Source organism: Erythrolamprus reginae, chromosome 2 (assembly GCF_031021105.1).
Source record: "Erythrolamprus reginae isolate rEryReg1 chromosome 2, rEryReg1.hap1, whole genome shotgun sequence".
In the NCBI taxonomy this organism is placed as follows: Eukaryota; Metazoa; Chordata; class Lepidosauria; order Squamata; family Dipsadidae; genus Erythrolamprus; species Erythrolamprus reginae.
In genome coordinates, this window is record NC_091951.1 from 138,553,258 (window position 1) to 138,578,558 (window position 25,301).

The window sequence follows — 25,301 nt, forward strand, 5'->3', positions numbered from 1 at the left end:
CAATGTTGCTTCCTAAGTGGACAGTTTGATTTCACAGATGTTTGATTTACTTGAAGTTATATTCTGACTTTTAAGTGTTCCCTTTATTTTTTTGAGCAGTGTACAGTATATCCATCCTAAGATAAAATAGGGTAAACAGTATAAGGGCATAGTAGATGCATCAGGAGTTATTTTTCTGCCATCCATGTCTATGTTTTTATGTTTCTAAACTTAATTCAGAAATTAAGGTGGGAAATCATTTTGCTTAATTGGGATAAAGAACTGATAAAAGCAAAGAGGGAACAAATTCTTGGAAGGAAAGCAGCGACAAACAGAAACTTAGGATCAGCCTAAGCAGAAGTCTTCAAACTTGGCAGCTTGAAGACTTGTGGACTTCCAACCCCCCAGAATTCTCCAACCAGTTATGTTGGCTGGAAAATTCTGTGGAGTTGAAGTCCACAAATCCTAAAGATGCCAATTTTGGGGACCCCTGAGCCTAAGGATCAGCCTATATTTACAACAAGGTAGGTCAGAATGGTTAAATTAATTGTCCAGTGGACTCTGAAAACAGATTTTGACTTTGTCTGAAGTAGTGTGGGGTCTCCTTGCCTAAGCAGGGGGTTGGATGAACACCTCCAAGCTCCCTTCCAACTCTGTTGTTGTTGATGGTGATTATACTGTATTCACAAAAACCCCACTAATACAAAGCAAACGAGATTCATATGCTAGATTTCGTGTCACAAGTGGAACACTTCCCAAGCGTCTAGGACTGTGTGATATATTTCGGTATGATGCGTGCAGATCCAAGTACAGTGGCCTTTTGCAACTGACAGATTGTGATTTTATCAACGTTTTTATTATTTCAGAGAGAGAGAAAAAAATACGGGTTTGGGTGAGACCGAAGGTGTTATTGGAACTCCTGGAAGAGCGATTTTTTTACCAAAATGAGACCAAGATAATTATATTTGTACGCGGAGCCGCCAGCAAGCGAGCCACAGCGACTGGCATCGAATCCGATAGTTACTGAGCTGGAACATAGACATTGCTCATTCTGTTGAGACTTTATTCCAGGCTGAAACAGTGATGTAGAGCAACTCTACACAGCAACCGCTCATTTGACCTCGCTTGCGGCTGACTCTGAAGGAACTCCCAACAAACTCTTACTTACCTGAGAGCGCCCGCTCTCAGGTAAGCAAGCGCTAAGGGGACCTTTGCCCTCGAAATCGTCTTCTTTTTTCCCCTTCAGCTCCCACCTCACCACCTGCGCGGCAACCCTTCGAAGGTCATCTATATTCGTTTGTCACTCCGCCATTGGATCCAGCCGACGTTCTCGGATGCGATGATTGCTTCGACGGATTGCCACTTCTACCCTTTGGCCACTGGATTGGGTCAGGCGTGGTCACGCGCTACAAGTTGCCATGGTGACGTTTGGAGGTGGGCACGAAAGGCGGGGAAGGGGTAGTTGCTTGCGTCTAATTGGCCGACCCGTCGGAGATAAAAGAGTTCTCTCCGATTCGCCTTATAGTTCTTCGCGCCGCCTCCCCCCCTCCCGCTCCAACGAAGTTAGAGCGTGTCACGTGAGGAGAGGCTGCTTTACGCCGCGGGAACGTAAACGAGCGCGGAGCTATGAAGTACTACGAGGTGAGCGGGGGGCAGTTTGGAGTCCGAGGGCATCGCATGGGCCAACGGGGAGAGGGGAGGTCGCACGGAGGCCACTGGTCAGCGGTCGGAGGGGACGAGAATCAGGTCCTCGCTCTCTGACCTGAGGGAGGTGGTGGGTACCACGCACGCGTGGGATTCCGCTTGGGTAGAAAGCGCGAGAGGGAAAATACGCATGCGTAGTATCTTGACCAAGCATGCGTTGGTTAGTTGGAGGGAACGAGGATAGGCTTTTATCATGGGAGTTTGAAGTGTAAGGTAGTCTTTCTTTTGGTTCGTTGGCGTGTCCTTTTATAGGGAAGTAAATGGTCCGTTTCAGCCGCCGCAGGTTGCTTCTGTTGCCTTGTGAAGGAGCGCTTTCAAAACCCTGCACGCTTTTTGTGCCTTTTGGAGCAGGGGTCTCCAACGTTGGCCACTTTAAGACTTGTGGACTTCAATTCCCAGAATTCTTCAGCCAGCAAAGCTTACAGCTGGCTGAGGAATTCTGGGAGTTGAAGTCCAGAAGTCTTAAAGTGGCCAACGTTGGAGACCCCTGTTTTGGAGTATTTAGCTCTACTATCTCCTTCCTGTTCTCTCTCAAAGTGCGATAACTTCATCTTTCCTTGGACTGATTTACAGCTGTCGTCGCTTTTCTTTACTGGCTAGTAGAACACAGATAGCTGGGTACCGATTTTGCTTGTTTTCATTTTCCGAATTTTCTTCAGAGAAAGAAAGAGAAGTGATCCAAATCGAAGGTTTTCAGCCTTCTTTCAGACGGTGGCACCTGTTAGTTAAAGGAAAAATAAATAAAAGACCTTTGACCAAGAGGGAAAGCTTCATTTGATAGAAATTTGGCTATGTCCGAGTGAAAGGGGTTTTTGGCCTCTGCTGTCGCGAAAGCCCCATCAAGTTCTTGTAGATCAGTTTGAAAAAAGCCTAGTCCGTATTGCTGTCAGATTGACATGGAAACTGTGCCTTTCTCTATTATATTCTTCGATGTATCTTTCTATTTTCCAAAAACCATAAAAATGATCATATCTAATTATATCTGGATGGTGATGTTCAATGAGTGGTAGTAGTGACGGGTCAAATTGAGTAGCCACGTTTGTTGTTCAGTCGCTAAGTCATGTCCAACTCTTCACAACACAGTAGACCATAACATGACAGGCCCCTTTGCCCCTCTGCTGTGTCCTGGAATTTGTTGCATCCGTTACATTATCCATCTCGTCCTCTGTCATCTCTTTTTTCCTTTTTCCTTCAATATTTTCCAACATACCCATCTTTAGAAATCTTAATTTTAAAATAACTTACAATTATTTTGTACGTGTATGTTTCTATGCATACTATACTTTCAGTACTGTATATCTGTTTTCTTAAAAAAAATCCAAATCTTTCTGCTGTTTCTTTAAAACAGACTTCTTGTCTTTCCTGTTGCTTTTGCCATCTTTCTGATTACTCAAGAGAACCTAAAAGTCATTGTGCAAGGCAGCTTTGATATGTTAATGTTTTGGCTTGTTCACTTAAACAGGTACTGCAAACCTTACTATTAATTCCTTTGTACAAAGTTAATTATGTATTATAGTACATTGCTTTATGATATTGAACATTAAGCTTAATACTTTTGTTAAGTTTATCACTAAACTGGAACCTTAACATTTCTTGAAGAGTTGCAGAATTTGTCATAGTTTTGATTACTTTATGCAGGAAAGTGTTATCTTAATTTTAAGTTTTTATAACTTTTTGTGTCTTTTTCATGTGGCTAGTCACTGAATGGAAATAAAGATACTGTATTTAGGATAGTGAATGTCAATTGATTGGATTTCTTAAAAGTAAAAGTAATATGGAACAGAAGGGCATTTTATTTAATAATACAAATTAGTGGCACCTGCTATGTTCAGACAATATGCCTAGGCTGGTTTAATGAATTTATTTTCTGTGTTTGCACAATATAGTACTTTAGATCACAAGCTAAACAAATGGTCTGTGTTTACATAACATACCATAGTAAGCCACCAAAACCCCCAAACTAACAAAATTTTAAACTAACACATTTAGCATAGTGTACAACTGTTGCTAGTATATTAATAACTGATTTAAGCAAGATCGTATAGAATTTGAGAAGACAAAAGGACTGATGGAGAGAATATACCATAAATACATAAATTACCCTGTCTTTTTTTAAGATAAGCAACTGTGTTACATTTGTTAGAAGCTTAAATAGCCTCTGTGACCCAATTCCTAATAATTAAAGGTGAGGGAATAGAACGTTACAGCATAGCTATTGATTGCTACATTTTAGTTCGGGATGGCTCTTTTATATTGAAAATTGATGCATGATAAAGTACTTGAAGAACATATTACAGAACCTTCATTTTTTTTTTGCAATCAGCTTCCAAGAACAGAAAAGAAGCAGATATACATCTTAAAAACATAACTAGCACTTTTGTATTAATAAGATTATTATCTCCTGAGTGCCACAGTTTTCTTTCTTCAATCTAGATTAATTTTTCCTCAGAGCAGATTTATATATTTTTTCTGGTAAATTCTGCTAAACAAATTCTCAATTTTCCATTTACTGGACATATGCTAATTTGTGCTAATTTATGGAAGTAGAGTAGGGGAGCTTGAGGGTCTTCTCTTATTTGCTATAATAGACTTAGGTTCTTTTGCTACATCTGATTACTAGGTATATAATAACAGCAACTGAAATCCTTGTTGGCTTTTTAGCAATTCACTTTATATCCCAGCTGAATATATCCCATACTGTATTCCCTAGTGTCCACTCTGTTGTATGGTTCTACAAAAGACAGATGTATGTAGAAATTAAATACTACTTATCTAAGAAAATATTGGTATAGACTGAAAAGTAAGTCTAAATGATAACATTAATGTTCAATGGTTATCTATATTGTTTTAATACTACAGCCACTAATCATAGTACCTATCTAGGAGGGACATAGTTGCATAGTTTAAAATTTATTTATGTACTGTATTTGGAATGTTTTTAAAGAACAAAAGATCCTTATATGGATTGCTTTAATGCTTTTCTTTTTCCAAAAACATTTTGTAAATTTTAAATGTTTGCAATACAACTTTTGCACATTTGCCTTACAATCTGGAGGTGCTGAACAGCTCAGTATATTTTTCCAGCCCTGAGGTCAGAGCAGCCTTTGCACCTGTCTTGTAAATGGATATATGCTTAGCAGTGCAGTGGTACTAAGATTGGCTCTTTGCATTGCCTGCTCAGATCAGCAGTTTTTCAAAGGGCCCTGTCTGAATACTGAGCAGTTGAGTATTTAATATCTCTTCACCAATACCTTGAGTTGGCAGAGAATAATAATGTTCCCAGAATCAATTGGCAATATTGCTTATTTTCTGACATTGTAGTTTTTTTCTTTCATCAACTTCCTAATTTTAACCTTCATTATTAATAGCAAAGATGCCCAGGCTCTTACACCCACATGCTCTCCAAAAAGCCAAGTGGGACATTTAATGACATACAAATCTGGAGGGCATTTAGTTGGGAAAAATTATCCTTGAACAATATCCAATCATAACTAGCAATAGCAATAGCACTTAGACTTATATAATGCTTCACAGTGCTTTACAGCAGTTTACAGAGGGCCTATTGCCCCCAACAATCTGGCTACTCATTTTACCGAAGGATGGAAGATTGACTCAACCTTGAGCCAGTGACACTTGAACTGCCAAAATGCTGGTGATCAGGAGAAGTAGCCTGCAGTACTGCACTCTAACCACTGTGCCACTGCGGATATTTGCTAAGAAGACAGAGATCAAAGAAATAGGCCATCTAGAACAGTAGTCACTAACTGGTGGTCCTCAAGAAAATTTTGGTGGTCCGCAGAGAAATATTTGCATTTCTCTTGAGGAGCCCAGATGAAGTTTCCTGTGCCACTCATACTACAACACTTTGACTGACAGGGACAGAATGGGGTCCTTCAGGCAGTTAGTTTGGCTGCCTATTAGCGGAAAGTAGCAGCTGGAGTCAAGCTTAGCTTTGCTGTCCATTGCAGATGTTAGATTGACCCCTTCAAACTCTCATCTCTTGAGCACTGCTGAAGCGGCACGGAAGCTTCAGCTTGGCTCCTCAAGCGACGAGTTTGCAAGGGGACGATTTAGCATCTGCAATGGACAGCAAAGCTGGGGTTGACCCTGGCTGTTTCTCTCTGCTGTAGTGGTCCTAGACGTGGTTTACCACTCCCAGCCCAAGCAGCTCCCCTTCAGCCGGCAGGTTGAGCCCAGCGCTGGCTCTCTTATGCCAAGCTGAGCCCTTCTACTTCAATTGGGGGACCCCACGAAAGACTCGCCGCCCCTTCCACCCTTCTTCCTTGGCCAGTCTTTTGAATGATGTGGAAATGCTGGATTGTGGCTGTGTGGCTACAGGAAGAAAAGGAAGAAGAGCAACAGAAGGTCCAAGAGGAAGAGGGGGAATAGGGTATCTTTGACTGATTTTTCCGCACAAAGGCTTTTCTCTTGCCTGGCTCTTTCCCTGTGGCTCTTTCTGGATAAAAAAGATCCCTTCTTCCTTTTTGTACCTAGCTGATGCTTTCCAAAGCTTGCTTTTCCAACGCTAGCTGCCCAAATCCCCTTCGATTGTGATATTTAAAAATTATTATTATTTACATTGGCCGTCCCTTTCCGACATCTCTATTTTTCTCATTGATTCAAACATTACTTTCCCAAGTCCTCCATTTGCTTTCAACCTGCCCTTTTTTTGCCTGTGCGATCTAAAAACAAACATTTAGAAGCACTTGGCTTTAAAGACTTCTCTTTGTATTGGATTAGTAGATAAATCCCAGGCATGAATATGCCTATGCATTTAAAATGGGAATGACTATAAATTCTTAAAAGAAAGTTAGCATGAAGCAGGGGAACTGAGATTTGTTAGCTTTGGTTTCTTTACTGCATTGACTTGATTATGTTGTGCAAAAAATAATAGTGGTGCACCAGTTAAGATTCTAGGTTGATGATGATTAGATTTAAAATAGGACAGTTATGAACAGGGTACTGTAAGGAAGAAATGATAAAATGGAAAAAAGCTGTAGTGCTTCCTGGATATGGTTTACCACTCCAGGCCCCAAGTGGCAGGAGACTAGGGCTACCAGCTGGTACAAATATATCGCGGCGAAGGCGGAATGATGCTGCTGCACAGGTGCAAGTAGTACATTGCTCCTGCACCTTCCAGCCATCATCACCGCCAATTCAGCCCACGTGGGCTGCCCCTCCCTGTCCTCAGCAGCACCATTATCTCATTCAGGCCAGTGCTGGCTGCTTTTTGCATGTTGCACCACCTGCAAAGTTCCACATTGCATATGTCCCCCCTATGGCTGAGATTTCCAGGCCGACCCTTGGCTGGTCCCATAATCCAGAATTGTGGTAGTCAAAAGATTGGCCCTTTGGTCATCCCAGAGCAGCTCCTCTACCCAGGGGCACTGGCCTGCCAGGGCCCCTTCAGACCAATGCACCCAGGTGGAGGAACTGCCACGCAGTGACCAGTCCTGTGACCACCACAGTTCTGTAATATATTCTCGCAGAAGCAGACAAGTAGCCCTGAAAGGCAGCTGAGCTCCCCCACCCCCACCCCGGGTTGTCTGCGGGATTAAAAATTATGAGTTTGGTGGTCCATGACTTCTGAAAGGTTGGAGTTAATGAATAAGGAGCTAATCTCACCAGAAGCTTAAGACAGAACATGTTGTAAGCAACTTTTTTGGTTTGGATCTTACACCCCTTAATAAGAATACTGTATGTGCGTAGTCCAGCATATATTACTGTAGTCAAATGCAGCCATTCTATAAATTAGAGGCTGCATTTATAATGACAATGATAAGAAACTGATAGAAACTTTTAATTCTGGAATTAATTATAAAAATCCTTCCTGTGGGAAATTGTTAAAAGCGTTAAAAATAAATGAAAAAATAAGAATATAAATAGATATATAGATATAACTTTCTCTTTACCACAATTATATATATATGTGTAATCACCTTAGCTTAAGCAAATGATATCTTCTTCACATACCCCATCTCTTATAAACAAATCCTTTAAAACCTAATCATTTTAATCAGAATCAGCAAAAGTCCCCTTAGGTTATTAGCAATAATAACACATCTATTTTAATCTTTATCATATAAACCGTCTTTATATTTCTTTCTTTTACTTTTAGCAATCTTGATCTTCAAAGCTTTAGTAAGTCTATTTGCAAATCCAATATAGAAAAATTATTTACCCTCTTAATATGTTTTTTGTATATTCCTTTTAGTTGTTAAGACATCAGCTGGTTTTTTTTGTATGTCCAGTATAGCATTTCTCTCCCTCACCCCATACATTTTTACTATCATCCTAAAATCCACTTTTAGGTCAGCCTCAGTTTTGTTATTATATTTTGCTCCATTTTGTAATAGTCAATCAAATTTAAGTGTTTTTCTCCTTTAATTTTAATTTTCAGTTATTTCTAGTTCCCCCAGTGTTCAATCCTTAAAAATCTGTCCTATCATTTAAAAGAAATAATTCAAAACAAAAACAATTTCCCACAGGAAGGATTTTTATAATTAATTCCAGAATCTCATTTCAGATCCATCCAGACCCTATGTATGTCCAAAACCAAAGTTCTAATCAGCCTTTTGAGGTTTATTTAAAAAAATTAACTCCTTAAATTTGTAAGCTCACCCTGTGCTTTTAAATTTGTCAATTAATCTTTCCTAGTGGCTGAAAAGCAGTTTACAAGCAATTTCTAAAAGTGATTAGAAGATATGGGAGTTCTGTGGTAATTTTATGTCATGTTGATTTTAGAAAATATTGGCCCTAACTAGATACTTAACAGATACCACTTACTATCCCTTTCATTTAAACCTGTTTTCTTCCCCTTTATATTATATACTACTAATAAGGAGTCTTAATTAAAGATAAATACAATAACTTTCATTAAGGTTCAGTTTGGATAGTTTTAAAATTGTATGTTCTAAGTACAATAGCTATGTGTTGAAATCTTGGCCTTTTTATATTTTATTATATGTTGCTTACTATAAGAAACCCCCCCCCTCGCATCTCTTGCAAGATTAATTTTAACTGCATTACAATATTAGAAAACACTATTTTTCCAAGAGCAAAATTACAAATTGAAATTAAGAAATTTCAATTAGCCTGCAATTATCTGGAAATAAGACAACAACATTGTAAGACTGATTTACGCTTGTCATTTAACTGTTTTACATATATAAATGTTTTTTTTATTTGTTCATTAGTACATGCTGCCATTTTTGTACAACCTGTGGCATTGTTTCCATAGGCATGACATAAGAAATTAAGATAAATTCACACAAAAAAATCAAACTCAAAATACTGTACAAGAAACATTTGGTAAGTTATATTTGAGAAGCTAAGATTGCCTTTGATGAGCTAAATGGAGAAAGAACTTTTAATTTATTTATTTAATTTATTTTGATAAGGGTATATGTATTTCTCTGTTCAAACTCTTCATCTAATTGAGTGTTTAATATAATTCGGTTGAGTTTCCCTGGTTTGAATAATTTAAGTAAGAGATGTGCTTTTAAACTTGCTTTGTGGAGCAACTGTAGGCCTTTTAGTTGCTGAAGTTTTGTTGTCCACCAGAAGGTGCTGTTTGCTTAATTTTGGAGAATATGCATTTCAAATAAGATCTCCAGTGTCTTCCTGTTTTTCCCCTCCCCTAAATATGAACTGATGTTTAGCAGAAAAACCAATATCCCTTTGCAGCCTGACATAGAATCTATTCCTATTGCTGAATAATTAATATATGGATCAATAGAAAACTATTCCAGACTCAGGGTGGCTTACAACAAAAGTGAATACATAACATGTAGAAATCTAAATTAAAACATACTAAAAAAAACAATTTCTTCAAAAAAATTAAAAATAATTCACATTCAGTCAATCAAACCTATACATTCATTCACTGGCCTGGGGAAGATGATAGATTTATTGGCCCCAGGCCTGCCAGCAGAGATGGGTCTTTAAACTCTTGCAGAAGAGTTTTATCTTTTATATAAAATATATAACATATATTTTATTTAAAAAATATATTGGCTGTACTATGTATATACAGCCAAAATATTGCGATGTATTCATTCATTCATTCAACTGTCATAGCTACCATTCTTAATCAGTGACCATGTGTGTGTGTGTGTGTGTTATAGTTTCCAAAGTATACAATACTTAAAGCAAAAGTCTCCAAGTCTTCAGAGAGGGTTGGCATAGAAAACCAATAAATTAATAAATAAATAATAAATAAAAATACTTTAAAAACAACAAAAATATCCAATATATTTGATTGGTTAGCAGTAAAGCTGGGAAACGAGGCCATTAACATAGTCAGCACCTCAAGCTTGAGAACAAAGTCAGGCTTTTAAACCCTTACAAAAAGCCAGTTCAGTTGGAACCGTTCTCTGAGGGAAGGTTATTCTACAGAACATGGGCTCCTGCATAAAAGGCCCATGTAATCTCCACCAGCTGACACTGGCTGACAAGATCTGGAGCGTGTCCAATTGGATGGGTAGAAAGTCTTGGGAAAAAAGCAGTCCTTCAAGTAACTCGGTCCAAGCCATGTAGGGCTTTAAAAGTGACAATCCTGAATTGCACCTGGAAGGATATCGGTAACCAGTGCAGCTCATGCAATAGTGGTATCATGTGCTGTATATTTGGCACCATTTATTACTTGCATAAGCCGCATTCTGCATGAGTTGAAATGTATAAATGCTTTTCAGGGGCAGCTCCATCTAGAGCTTGTTGTAGTAATCTAAACATGAGGTTACAAGGGCGTAATAATAGTGAGAAGAGATTCCTGGTACAAGAATGGACGCAAAGGATTTTAGCTGGGCATCTAGCGGTAGTCCCCTTTCCGATCAGGATTTTTTTCTGAGAGCTTCCGGTAACAGCCTGAACTCAAATTTACTTTAAACCTTCTCTCCTCCACTAACTCCTTCAGAACTGCACCACAGTTGTCATCCGTTAAGCTAATTGGCCATGGGGGTGATGCCTCCCCCAGCTTGCATTTCTGCCAATTCTCCCTGCAGGTATCAGCAAGCCCAGAGAGTGGCCAGAGACCTTAAATTTCCCGCCAGCTGCCATCATGCCCTCAAAGTTTTGGCAGCCATTTTTTGTTTCAAAATGGTGGACAGCACAGGTCTGAAAGATAAACCATGAGGAAAGCGCAGTTACAAGTCTAACCACAATGGCCCAGAGGCAGAAGAGACTGGGCTTTCTTCAATCACATTGTCTGGGCACCCTCATCATTCGAAAATGTCCAAAGCCTCTGAGAATGCCAAGCGGCGAATGGACAAAAGATTAAAAAAGACATAAGGGATAAGACTTCCATGCCTAGCGCTCCTGCTGCTATCTCTGCCTCCTCAGAGGCTGGCAATAATTCTTCTTCTCTGGCACAGTTGGCCTTGGATAGTTGGCCATTGCCAGAGGCAATGAAGATGTCTGGAGGGGCTTCAGGATTTCCCCAGCCCTGCTCAATTAACACACAGCAGGAATCTCAAAATTCTGTGGCCCCCTAACCCAGACTCCATTCCTAATCCTCAATGACATCAGGCCCCACTGCCACATCTATTACTCTTGGCCTGTGATGGCAAACCACGTGTACCACAGCTGGCACGCAGAGCCATATTTGAGGGCACGTGAGACTTTGCCATGTTTCATTTCCAGCACGCATGTGCACGCTGGCCAACTGATTTCAGCCTTGCAAAAGGCCATTTTGTCCTCCAGACTCTCCAGGGAAGCTTCCCTGAAGCCCCGGAGGCAAAAAAAATCCCCCGACAGATAAACCAGTGGTTCAGAAAAATGCACTTCCGGTTTGTCGTTATGCTGTTTTTTACACTCTGGAGGGTTCAGGAAGCTTCCTGAAGCCCTGGAGTGCAAAAGACAGCACAATAGGCAAATTGGAAGTGCGTTTTCCAAGTGCTCTTTTTTTGCACTCTGGAACTTCAGGAACCTTCCCTGAATCCTCCGGGTGCAAAAAAAAAAAAAAGCACAATGGCAAACTGGAAGTGTGTTTCCTGAACTTCCGGTTTGCCCATCTGGACATTTTTTTAACCTACCAGGCTCCAGGAAGGTCTGTGAGCATGGGCAGGGGGCAGCGTGGGTATGTGCGCATGAATGGAAGGAGGGAAGGGGGTGGCATGGGCACGCATGCTAGCACACCCACACTCACCCCTTCAGGCACACGACCTAAAGATCTTTAGTTCTAAAGATCTAAAGAACTAAACCTCTTGCTGGTTGTGCAATCAATAATAATATGTTGAACCATATTGAGCCATCTGTTACCACATTTTTGTATTCAGCTTATAGGTTACTTATCATTGCTGTCACTATAATAACTGAATGGCAATTACCATCTTGCTACATCTCAAAAATGCTTCATTGCGCTAATTGGAAAGGGATCAAATGCTTTTTTTTGAAGAGCCTCTTGGCACCTGGCCCACTGCTGTCCCTTTTATAAATTGAAAAGTCAAGTCTAACTTATTTTCCCATCTCCACTCTTACTGAAGGGTGTTGAAATTATCCAGACTTCTGTCAACTCGTTTTCCTAAATATTTCAAGAATGCTAGAGCTATGATAAAATGCACATTGCTTTTTAGTTTTTACATTGATGAACTTGAGGTTTATATTTTAGCTACTTTGGTTTCCAAATTAAAACTGCGCAAGGAATTTTTGTTAGTAGACCAAGTTTGTGGTTTAGCTACTGACTGTAGATTGTGTAGATCTTGGAAGAATTGATGTCAATTATGGAATGAAACAGTAATAAGTAATGGAATTTTCTTTTGCATCATAAACTTCTTAATGGTTATATCTTTGTGAATGTGTTAGATGGATAGAAACAGCAGGGAATCAGTCTGACACAAGTCTTGAGTTGTTAATATTTTCAATCAGTGGGGAATTAAGAGATACTGTTACCACATTCTTGCACTGTCTTCGGTTGCATCTGGCAGCAAGTGAGGGGGGGGGGAGCAAAAGCATAATTTCCTCATACTCTTCCTACTGATTTTAGGCAACTGCACATGTACCTGTAGTAGTCATAGCCAGCCAAGCATGTGCTTTTTCCGCCCCCATCCTACAACTCTAGCTGCTGCTCCCGTGCTATATTCAAATAAAGACCTCAGAATAAATCAGAGTGGATGATTCATATAGCTATACTAACAGGAACAAGTGTTCTGGGTACGCCTGCTGCTTATGTCTGCTTGTCCAAGTTCATGTTGAATTTTAAAAAGTACAGTACTAGCCATAGGACTACGGAACTGGATCCAATTTTTGATTTTCCAGGAAACTTTATATGCTGTTTTTTTTTTCTTCCGGTAGATTGAGTGTGCAATTTCCAGTGGCCACTTTGTAATTCATAGGTTTAATCTGTCCCAGAGATAGCCACGATAGATTATACACATTTAGTAATTTTCTAGTTATGTACCAGTACAAGCCTACACTAAGTACAATAGATTTATTTACTTCTGCAGTATATTTGTCCTTTTGTAGATAAAACCCATCAGCTTTAGACAGAAACTGCAGTTAATTAGAGCAACAATTGAAACGGTGGTAGTAGAAATACAACATAACTAAGTTAAATGCAGTTTGACAAAGAAATTTCAGAAATTATAAACCTTGGGAACTGAAAAAGATTCTTGCAGGAATTAAAAAGACAACAGACTAGACACAAAATGTACAAGATACTATAAATATATAACAAGTTATTCTTTGGAAAGTTTAAATTATCCCACTGAACGGCATCAGTATATAGAATTTGAAAGAAAGTTTTTGGTAATTTTAGTGATTATATAGGAATATATCGGAACAGACATGCCTTGAAATGTCATGTCTATGAACCTATGAGTCAGGTCTCCCTAAAGAGATGTAATTAGTTATTAATGCTTATATGAAATTAGAATTAATATTTAAACTCTGTGCTTGAATTTTGTAAGTGGTTACAAATTTAGCTATCTAAATTTATTTTAACATTTTGAGTATAGATTGGATGTGTCTTTCTTATGCCAATTAGGAACGTTTTGTCTGTGAGAGAATTTCTGTGGGCTAAGATACACATTTATTTAATCCTTTTAATCTCCATGGTCAAACTTGGCAAATTGGACACTGTAAATTCAGTTCATCCATGAAAGGAATGTTACATTCAGATGTAGACTTCTAAAAAGTTTTCAATGTCGAATTGTAAGTGACATCAATTTTAACTGAGGCCACACAGTGGGAAAACGGTCCTTTCCACTATCTCCCCTCAACCCTCACACCAACAACATGTACTTACCAGGGCTTCTTGCTTTTTTCATGTGTGTGTATCAAGTTGCTTCTGTCTGGGTTAGTAGTTCTTCTTACTTTCATGGTGATTAAAAAAAAATTCCCATAGACATATTGAGAGGCTTCAATTGAAGGCTGCTTTATTTTCAATATATTCTAATGGTTCTTGCATTTCTCTAGTATCAAGTTGTTTTACTGGGGGCTGTATTCTGTCCCTTAGTAGATCACATTGTCTTCAATTCTTGCTGCGCCACTGATTGTAGTTTACAGTAGCTTAATTTGGTCAGTGTGATCTATGTGTTGCTTTCCACTGGAATAAATTCTTTGTTCTAGAAGCTCTGAGGTATGAGAGTGACCATTCCTATCTGAGGCACAGTTCTATTAATACCCCTGTTTGGAGCTGTTCCTTGGTATCTGTTGGACATACTGAACAGACTCCAAATTTTTGTCCCACTCAAGACAGCTCTTAATTTCAAAGAGCTAAGCTCTTATATAAATAAGAGAAGAAGGAGATTATGTTTCTGTCTCTTGGAAAGAGTGGTGATTACATTTATTTAACACAAGAAAAGCTTTGTAAAGTTGAGTAAAATAGTATAATTAGTCTGGTTCAAGATGCTGTCACTAGGAATAGCCTTATTCTAAAAGCATAGAATATCAAGGGACAAACATTAGCACCCTTTGAAGCCTAATTACAGGTCATCCTTGACTTACCAAAACCAAACCCAAAATTTGGGTTGGTAAGCAAGACAGTTGTTAAGTGAATCATTTTAGTAGTTAAATTAATCTTGCCCCATTTTACAATGTTTTTGCCACTGTTGTTAAGTGCTTCCCCATTGGCTTTGCTTTTCAGAAGGTGATCACATGACCACAGACTACGGCAATTGTCATAAATATATGCCAGCTGCCAAACATCTAAATTTTCATGACATGACCATTGGGTAAAAAGTACAAAGTATAAAATAAATATTGAAAAATGTCCTGAAATAAAGTATTGTCTAAGTATGATTAAAAGATTAAAAGTATATTACAAAGGAGTTTGAGACACTTTTCTAGATAGACTATTATGCAATCTTAAAATTGACCAAAGAATATATACGTATACAGTAACTGATTTCAGATTTGAGTAGAAATACTGAAACAGTGTTATTAAGTGAATAATGTTATGTTATTAGGTCATATATACTGTGAATTGGTTTAAGTCATATTTTGGGGTATTCTGTCAATCACTCTACAAATCTATTTATACAGTATACAGTACTGCTAAAACTCTTGTATCTGTAACCTTTAACTGGGTGAAACAATACATTATAAGGAAAACCTTTTGAATCATAGTACCTCAAATAAGCTAACTTATGGAATGTGTCCAGAGTCCTGGACTTTTGACTCCTGTACAATTGAAATTTAGCAACTTTTATAAAATATTTTATGACATAAAAATCATAATAAAGCATTTTATAACATAATACCAAATATCATAAAATATTTTCTGAGGTCAATTGTTCACTTTTGATTGTGCTATACAGTGCAACAGGGGCTACTTTTAAGGCAGATGCATTTCTGGACATCTCCCTTAATTTTTAATAACTTTTCAATTACATTAGTAACTCTACCATTATTGAAGGCATTTTGAGGAATCTGGTAAGGAAATATCTCTGAAATAATGATGCAATGGGAAATGGGTTATCTTAATTATTTTTTTTTAAAAAAGCAAGCAATCTATAAACAAGTTCCAGTCAATGTGGTTATTTATGTACATTTTCTGAGCTAAAAATAATCCAGGTTATGTGGATTTAACAAATTAACAGAGTTGGAAGGGACCTTGTAGGCTATCTAGTCCAAGCCTGCTCCCCCTCCCCTGCTTAAGCAGGGGCTCTACATTTCTGACAAATGGCAGTCCAATCTCTTCTTGAAAGTCTCAAGTGTCAAAGCTCCCACAACTTCCATTGTTACATTTATCCTAATTAAAAATATTAATAAAGCTGTATAATGAATAACATTTATAACATAATACAAAAGCAAACAATACAAAATCAAACATAGTATTTAGTAAACTAAATCTTCACGAGACCAAATGGCCCTCAAAAGAAACAAGGAGATAGTACAGGATGCCAGTTGGAGACCTTGGTCAGTTGCTCTCAAACAGATTAACAGAGTTGGAAGGGACCTTGTAGGTCATCTAGTCCAGCCCTCTGCTCAAGCACGAGACTCTACACCATTTCTGACAAATGGCAGTCCATTATCTTCTTGAAAGTCTCAAGTGATGAAGCTCCCACAACTTCTGAGGGCAAACTGTTCCATTGGTTGATCATTCTCACTATCAGAAAGTTCCTCCTTATTTCAAGGTTGAATCTCTCCTTGATCAGTTTCCATCCATTATTTCTTGTCTGGTCTTCAGGTGTTTTGGAAAATAGTTTGACCCCTCCTCTCTGTGGCAGCTCCTCAAATATTGGAACGTGGCTATCATGTCTCCCCTGATCCTTCTCTTCATTAGACTAGCCATGCCCAATTCCTGTAACCGTTTTTCATATGTTTTAGTTTCCAGACCACTAATCATCCTGGTTGCTCTCCTATGCACTTTTTTCTAGAATCTCAACATCTTTTTATAGTGTGGTGACCAAAACTGGATGCAGTATTCTAGGTGTGGTCTAACTAAAGCATTATAGGATGATATTAATACTTCACTAGATCTAGATTGTATCCCTCTGTTAATGCAGTTTAAGATTGCATTGGCTTTTTTGGCTGTTGCTGCATACTGCTGCCTCATGTATAGCTGATTGTCCACTAGGACTCCAAGATCCCTCTCACAGTCAATGCTATTAAGTCTGGTTTCACCCAGTTTATATGTATACTTCTGGTTTTTCCTACCTACTGTAGGACTTTACTTTTTTCTACATTGAATTTCATTTTGGTAGATAGGACCCAGTGTTTAAGTCTGTCAAGGTCCATCTGGATCTTGAGCCTATCTTCTAGGGTGTTAGCTATTCCTGCCAGCTTAGTATCATCTGCAAATTGGGTAAATTCCCCTTCTATTCCCCTTCTCATCTAAGTCGTTTATGAAGATATTGAAGAGTACTGGGCCTAGGATGGAACCTTGTGGTACTCCACTGCTTACTTCTCTCCATGTAGACTTAACCCATTAAGGACTACTCATTGAGTACAGTTTGTCATCCAGTTGTGAATCGATCTGGTGGTGAAGCTGTCTATCCCTTTTTTTAAGGTTATGAAGAAGTAGGTTGTAGTCTACTTTGTCGAATGCCTTGCTGAAGTCTATCGAAGTATGTTATGTCCACAGTATTTTGCTGGTCGATTAATTTAGTCACTGTGTTGAATGAAATGAGATTGGTTTGGCATGATCTGTTTTTAACAAACCCGTGCTGATTGCTAGTTACTACTTTCCTTATTTCTAGGTGTTGGCTGTTTTTTTATTATGTTTTCCCAGGTATTGATGTTAGGCTGATTGGTCTGAAGTTTTACAGATCTGTTTTCTTCCCTTTTTTGAAGATGGGAACCTTGTCAGTTCCTTTGCAGTCCTCTGGTAGTTCCCCAGTGTTCCAGGATTTTTGAAAGATGTGGTGCAGTGGTTCTGTGTGTCAGGTTCCAGGAAGTCAATAGACCAAAGGCTCGAACACAACAACCTGTACAAAAAGTCCTTTAATTTCCAGACACTCACCAACAATTATTCTCCCACCTCAAAAAATACCTAGGAATTGTTGTTGTTTGGATTCTTGTGTTAGTGTAACAGGAATTCCTGGTCTCCTGGGCAGAGAAAAATTCTAGGCTCTAATATCAATAGAGATCTGGATAACATCCTAGAAATGTGTTAGTTTTGCCAAGCAGCCTCCTGTATTCATGTGCATTTGAAGGGAGAAACCTGAGTACCTTTTCCACCCCAAAAGATGGCTTATGAAATCTGGACATGAATGGATCAGCATGGTCTCTTTGAATGAAAGATTAACTTGGAAATAAGATGGGTGGCAAATAAATTTCATGATAAAAACAAAAAGCTTTAAAACTTCCTGATATGACCTAACTAGGCCAAGAGGCTTTTGCAAGAAGTTTTTTGCTGGGCTCAGTTTTATATTTAGCTGAGAAGGGTAGTGGTTCAGCTACCATGCTATCGACTTACTCCTTGGAACACAACCTACCGAACAGACCAAAAGGAAAGCCCTTTTATTTGCTGAGCTGAATTGCTTGAGAGGCTAAACTTTGAGTCTTAATCACAAAGGGAGCATTTTTTCTTTCAGATTCAAATTTTCACACAGATCAGAAATGATCCATTCTTAAATTTTGATCATAGGGAAGAAGCCTGTTGATTGAACATACTCTTTGGGATTTGCTGCTTTGTGAAGAGGCATGGATGGAAATTTGCTGCCTGTAGAGGGGTGTCCACTTCTTCAAAGAAATCTCAATGACTTAAGGCCACATCCTATTAAGAAATCTAAAAGGGGTGTTCTTTTTTTTGAGGTGGAGATTCTGGATGCCAAGACCCGGGAAAAGCTGTGCTTCCTGGATAAGGTAAGTGTTCTAATCTTGGAAGGAGGATTTGAAGTTAAAGTTGACTTTTTTCATTGCAGAAAAAGTGAATTATTTACTAAAAACTAAATCAAAGTTTGAATGAAATATCCATGAAGTTGGAATTTCAGTTAACAAGTGAGATCTACATGTGCAGGTCTTGTAGTTAGCAATGAGAGATATTCATGCACAAGAAATTATAGTCAATTGCAAAATATATCAATATTTGCTATCAAAAGACAAACAAGCATGTTGCAAAACTATGAGAAATATTTTTGTTTTGCAGTTGTGTGACACACTGTTTAACTCCAAGTTGTTCTACAATCATGACCACCTATCTTTGATTTGAATATATTAATCATATTTTAGGCTGTGTTTGATATCAAGACCTTTTAGGACAGCTCTGGATTTATGGGTACAATAAGCATGTGATATTGCCACCAGTAGGATGGGTTTTTTTTACATGCCGGTGTGATATCTCCCTATGTAGATCCTAAGTAAAGGACAAAGGCATGAACTCTATAGATTTGTATTATAAATGGAAGACAGAACTTTAAATAATTTGCAACAGTTTGTTATCTTCAATCCCCCTTTCATTCTTATATAATAATAGCACTATTATGAGTTAATGCTTAATTTGCCAGAAAAAATAATTCTTCTGGATCTGCATGTCTACCACTCTAACTAGACAGACCTTCAGATTTTGAATATTTTTGAACCGCCAAAATTTGAAAGTTGCTTTGGTTTAGTTTAGATAATGAAATGAAATGGTATAATTGTTCACAGTACATCTGGTTGGCATAAGGAAACACAAATGAGTGGACTTCAGATTTGTTTCGAAAAGTACAATCCACAAAAATATTCCTATTGGCCAATTTTTCAATCTTTAAAGATTCAGGACTGTAAGAACTTTGTATAAAAGTCAATGCGTTTTTGCTCAAGAACTTACTCAAAGACATAGTACCAAAAGTATCTATAAGATAGGTAAATTTTTCAGACACAAGTCTACTGGATGGAATTTGTCATTGCAAAGAATGACAGATCCCATCCAAAAGTGCTAGCCAATCTGATTAAGGGGAGGATCTTGAATCCTTAATATGGTGATACCTTAGTTACAAATGACTCCCTGTATTTGCATTGTCAATCCTTTTTCTGCACAAAATAGATCAGAGAGATATTCTTTTTGAGATGCATGTTCTTTTAAATAAAATAAACATGAAAGGTAATGTTGGAAGCATTATTCTTTTGGATTTAGTTCCAAGTGGGGGAAAAGGAGAACAGAAAAGGTGAATCACATACTTCCAGGTGTTAGGTCAGGAGGAAAAGAGAACAGTTGCTGAGTGTCTCTGAGTTTTTATAACTTCTGTTGGGCCCCACCTCCGAATTTCCTGTTCCTGTATAAGAAATGCACTGATTGGTTGTCTGAATCCCATGGTGCCATGCAGAAGCAACTTTCTAGCCTGTATTTTAGAGTTCAGGTTTGGCTGACCCTTTGCTGGGTGATAGTATAGTTAGGGTTAGTGTAGTAAAGGCGCTTTGGGCAATTCCTAATATGGCTGTTCAGTTATGTAGAAGATTAGTTATATGGTTGTTTGTTATATAGATGACTAGTTCAAACTATTGAGTCCCATTGGGATTGGGCAACATAGAAGTCAAATTAATAAATAAATATTAACAAAAGGTGGTAAGTTTGGCCAATTAATAAAGGTGGGGGCTACTAGGAGTGGGTCTTTTCCTTGCCTAAAAGAATGTTTCTGGGGATATTATATACAATCTGCCTTTTAAATATTTCTTAGGATATTTCATTTTTTCATGCTGCAGTAGAAAATATGTTTTATGAGAAAGGAAACAGAAGAGCACCAAAGAAGGAAATTCACATTACAGTATTTCTTTTGCTCCCAAAGCTTTACTAACCATGGCAGTTCAATTTTGGTCAGCACTGAGTGGCAGTAGCATCTTTTCCTTTTCCATTTGATTCCTAAGGGTATTGTTAATCCTTTCAGACAAATGAGACTCCTGCATTGACTGTTGAGGAAGCAAAGAGACTAAATATAGAGATGAGTCTAAAGTAACATCCAAATACTGTAGTGATAGTGGTCAACAAAACATAATCTCAGTTTCTTCCACATTTTGTATGCTATATATGACATTTGGACCCCCTAGTCTTATGTCCCAGTAACAGCACAAATCAGTAAGATAACCTTTTTTCTGTCTGAATGTATGGCTGCTATGTATGTAAACATAATGACTAAAAATTCTAAAAATATAAAAATGCAGCTTGGAATTCCAGCACAACATTCCTACACCCATTTTATTATTTGTTTATTACAAGTATTTTAAGCCCGTTAATCAAGCAAATATAAGTAGCTTTACAAACAATTAATCAGCCACAGAAAAAAAGACAAACGTATATTTTCAAATTTCTTTCAATTCAATAACGGCAAAACAAGAATAAGCAGCATCCATATACACCTCAAGTCAGTATGTCATCAATTCCCAGCTGCCGAGAGCCCTTCTACGAGGGAGGTGGGCGGTTAGGAAATGCCATCAGTGCTATTTCCAAAACAGGATCCACACAACACAAACAAAGCATGCACTCCATCCACTGATATTAGATATACCTATAAAATATGAAACAAGATTGACTCAGCCTTCCATCCCTCTGAGGTGGGTAAAATGAGGACCCGGATTGTGGGGGCAATATGCTGGCTCTGTTAAAAAGTGCTATTGCTAACATGTTGTAAGCTGCCCTGAGCGGCATAAAAAAATTGGAAATGAATGAATGAATGAATGAATGAACGAACGAATGAATAGTCATTTCCTCTAAACCCATAATTTTGCCTCTCCAGCTGAATACTGTCTTTCTCAATAGAATGCACTCAACTTCATTCGTTTCTTTTCTACGTTTTATAACAATGTCTTCTGCCAACAGTAAAATAAATTCCTTTTGACTACATTGTTTCTTTTGCCTTTCAACCTGGTAAGTGTTGTGGTTGGCTCCTAGCCTGAAGCCTGGCATAACAGTAAGGTTTCCCTGTAGGATTGGAATTGGGTAGAATAAATGGTTAGAATTAAAGTACAGTGGTACCTCTACCTAAGAACGCCTCTACTTAAGAACTTTTCTAGATAAGAACCAGGTGTTCAAGATTTTTTTGCCTCTACTTAACTACCATTTTTTACTTAAGAACCCGAGCCCGGGAAAATTTCCCAGGAAATTTGAGAGCGGCACGAAGGCCCGGGCAGTTTCCTGCCATTCCCCTTTTAATCCTGGCCATCTCAGGCTTTTCTGGGCTGCCAGAGGAGCCTTTTGGTGGCGCTTAAGGAGGCTTTGGCAGTCTAGCGGGAACAAAGCATTTTCCTTTCTCTGGGCGCTTGGACAGGGAATAAACCTCTGCCAGCGCCCAAACAAAGGAAAACGCTCTCTTCATTTTGGGCAGCTCAGAGTGAACGGAGCGTTTTCCTTTCTCTGGGAGCTGCCTCAGAGTCCCTCTTTTTTTTTTTTTTAAGCCTTAAAGTTTTGGAATTTTTTGATTCCCCTCACCTCACCTTCTTCAAATTCCGAGCTTTTATTTCTTTCCTAATAGGTTTGCACGCATTATTTGCTTTTACATTTATTCCTGTGGGAAAAATTGCTTCTACGTAAGAACGTTTCTACTTAAGAACCTGGTCACAGAACAAATTAAGTTCTTAAGTAGAGGTACCACTGTGTAAATGCTCTCTGCTCCCAGTTATAGATTGAATAAGAACTACACCATTTTGCTTATTGATCATTACTTATATGGCACATTTTCAGCATAGAAAACATATATTTCAAAGGAAAAGTATTTATTTAAGAAATCTTTATCAATATGCACCTAACAATGTTTCTAGTACCCACACTGCAATTAAGCAATCTTTTTTGCAATGTTTATACATACAAATTACGGTATTAATTTTACAAAAAGATATTGACAAAATTGAACGGGTCCAAAGACGGGCTACAAGAATGGTGGAAGGTCTTAAGCATAAAACGTATCAGGAAAGACTTAATGAACTCAATCTGTATAGTCTGGAGGACAGAAGGAAAAGGGGGGACATGATCGAAACATTTAAATATATTAAAGGGTTAAATAAGGTCCAGGAGGGAAGTGTTTTTAATAGGAAAGTGAACACAAGAACAAGGGGACACAATCTGAAGTTAGTTGGGGGAAAGATCAAAAGCAACATGAGAAAATATTATTTTACTGAAAGAGTAGTAGATCCTTGGAACAAACTTCCAGCAGATGTGGTAGATAAATCCACAGTAACTGAATTTAAACATGCCTGGGATAAACATATATCCATCCTAAGATAAAATACAGAAAATAGTATAAGGGCAGACTAGATGGACCATGAGGTCTTTTTCTGCCGTCAGACTTCTATGTTTCTATGTTACTATTTCACTTTTTGTGGAGGCCTTTTTGCACTGTATCCAAAGCATCCGTAGTTCTGGTATTAAAGGTTTGAATTGAATCAAAGAATTTTTACCTATTCTCCATTCGTTTTTAATATTTTTTTGGTCATTGCTTGATTATTTGATTTTCTTTGAAATTTGTGGGAACATGAATGTGCCAGATGTTTGTAACTCATTAAAGGATTTTCTCTCTAGGATTGCATGGCTGTAGTGGAGACGTTTTTGTAGCAGCCATGTAACCATGGAAAAAGTTGCAAGTACACAGACAACTGTTGTGTACATGCTTTTCAATATTCCAAAGGCTTCGTCTGGATTGAATCCAAACTTGCACCACCCTACTATAATAGGTTCTTGTCCGCAAGCCCCTAGGCTGATAAGAATATAGAAGTGTGTGACAGAAGCACATTTCTAACTTGATATCTTATGGCAGTGTTTCTAGGAAGATATGTTTCATCACAGCTTTTTAAAATTTCTAATTGACTCTTCTAGTATTATTTTGCTTAACATGCTGATGTAAACTGGTGGTATATTTCCATTTTACACATAATTTTAATATGCACTTGTTATGTCTGAGCCATTTTTATTGTTGTTGCCTGTTTGTTGGGCTAGAAAGTAGCTAAATCAAAGTCGTCTTACTTGATTATACAGAATAGTGTCCTCCTTTGTTTTTCTGATTCCTCTTCTGTATTTCCTTTCAGGTAGAGCCCAATGCTACCATAACCGAAATCAAGAATCTCTTTACCAAGTCTCGTATGTATAGAAAAGTACCACCTTTGTTGTTTATCATGTCTTTGTGGTGGGTTTCATTATTGAAAGCGAAGAGCAGCTTAATTTATTAACAAAATTAGCTATTGAAAATGTTTACTACATCTCTTAAATGGTACATTTTTGAAAATATAATTATTTTTCTTTGATTAGAATCAAAGATCAATAGCTTCAGCTTATGAATTTATCTTTTTTGTCCCTTTATGGCAGAGGTGTCAAACTCACGGCATCACGTGACATATTGTGGCTCCCCCCCCCTTCGCTAAAACAGGTGGCTATCGTCAGCCTCTGGCCATGTGGGCATGGGTGTGGCCAGCATGTGGGCCGCAAGTTTGACACCCCTACTTTCCAAAGTTGAGAAAGAAAAATGTCTAGATTAAGAGCATTTCCCCTCTCATGCTGGTTTGTTTCTTGATCAGGAAGGTAAAGCAATCTGAAATAGACAAGAGGATCTAAGATTTTTTTGTGTGTTTTCATCAATTTTCTAGTGCTCGCCAGATCTTTTGGGCTTCAGATGCCATATGGCCACGTAGGTTATCTGTCTAAACTTGTATAAATGTAGAAATGGTAATAGATATGAGTTTAGTCACATACCCAACTACTTTTAAATAAGTCCTATTAGTTGTGTGTACAGATTGTACTACTGGTATAAGACACTGCTTGGAAATTTTAGATATTGACCCAGAATGAGTAACTTTTCTCTAATTGTAAATTATCTTTCTCATGAAAACACAAATAGTGTTTTGTCTACCTTCATATCTCTAGGTTGCTCTTGAGTGCTGCCAACTGATGGGGCTAATGGTTCTGACTCATTTTAAGAAAACTTATGTTTTTCTTTTCTCAGATCCTCAGTGGTATCCAGCCCGGCAGTCCCTGCGACTAGATCCCAGTAAGTTGCTGTGCTACAATACCTCCTAATACTTGGCTTCCTTCCTTTCTTTAGGATAAAGTTTTTGATAAAAGAAGTGGGAAAGAACAAAACAAAGGCTGGTACTTGCTTGAATGAGATTGTATTAGAGAATAACATTGGTGTGAACATTTTGTGGTTTGGGAATTCACTAGAAGGGCCTCTTTGAAAGAAACCTTCACCTGCAATAGTTAATTGCTAATGATTTGATTCATGAATAAAGAAGATAATTAAGCAACTTCCATCTTGGGTTACGTTGCATATGTTTGTCTTTTAGAATGAAAGGCTAACCATTTCTTCTCTGCGGTACAGCCAAACAAGCAACTATAGTGTCTGATGTTCAAATCAAGATTCTGAGTCCCCCAGAGTTTCAGGGTGATTTCTCTTTCTTCTAGAGGGAAAGACTTTGAAGGATGAAGATATTCTTCAGAATTTGCCAGTTGGGACAACAGCAACATTGTATTTCCGGGATTTAGGCGCACAGATCAGCTGGGTGACTGTGAGTGGTATTTCAGTTCTCCTCAAGAAAGCAGTTCCCTCTGAATTCTTTTTGTCTTTTACATTCTGTTTTTTGTTCTGTCAGGTATTCCTCACAGAGTATGTTGGACCCCTTCTCATTTACCTGATGTTTTATTTCCGGGTTCCTTTCATTTATGGCTCAAGATACGACTTCTCCTCCAGCAAGTACTCTGTTGTTCAGTGAGTATTTACAGGCCACAGTAAACATTTTACTGCTTACATTTAATTTAAACAGGAATCTTTTTCCACTAA

The 25,301-nt window shown here is 38.1% G+C and overlaps 1 protein-coding gene across 3 annotated transcripts in view; it reads left to right on the forward strand.

Annotated features, from left to right (window-relative positions):
* Positions 1-1,519: 1,519 nt before the first annotated feature.
* Positions 1,520-25,301, forward strand: part of TECR (trans-2,3-enoyl-CoA reductase) — a 39,774-nt gene continuing 15,992 nt past the window's right edge. The window contains exons 1-6 of one of the 3 annotated variants that reach the window (XM_070739608.1): positions 1,520-1,620; positions 18,379-18,429; positions 23,557-23,608; positions 24,468-24,512; positions 24,926-25,029; positions 25,114-25,229. In XM_070739608.1, coding sequence (XP_070595709.1) covers positions 1,606-1,620; positions 18,379-18,429; positions 23,557-23,608; positions 24,468-24,512; positions 24,926-25,029; positions 25,114-25,229 — 383 coding nt within the window. In that variant the 5' untranslated portion in view covers positions 1,520-1,605. Of the gene's footprint in view, positions 1,621-1,817; positions 1,897-18,252; positions 18,430-23,556; positions 23,609-24,467; positions 24,513-24,925; positions 25,030-25,113; positions 25,230-25,301 lie in introns of those variants that run through there. The other 2 variants (XM_070739609.1, XM_070739607.1) reach the window with 2 other exon arrangements.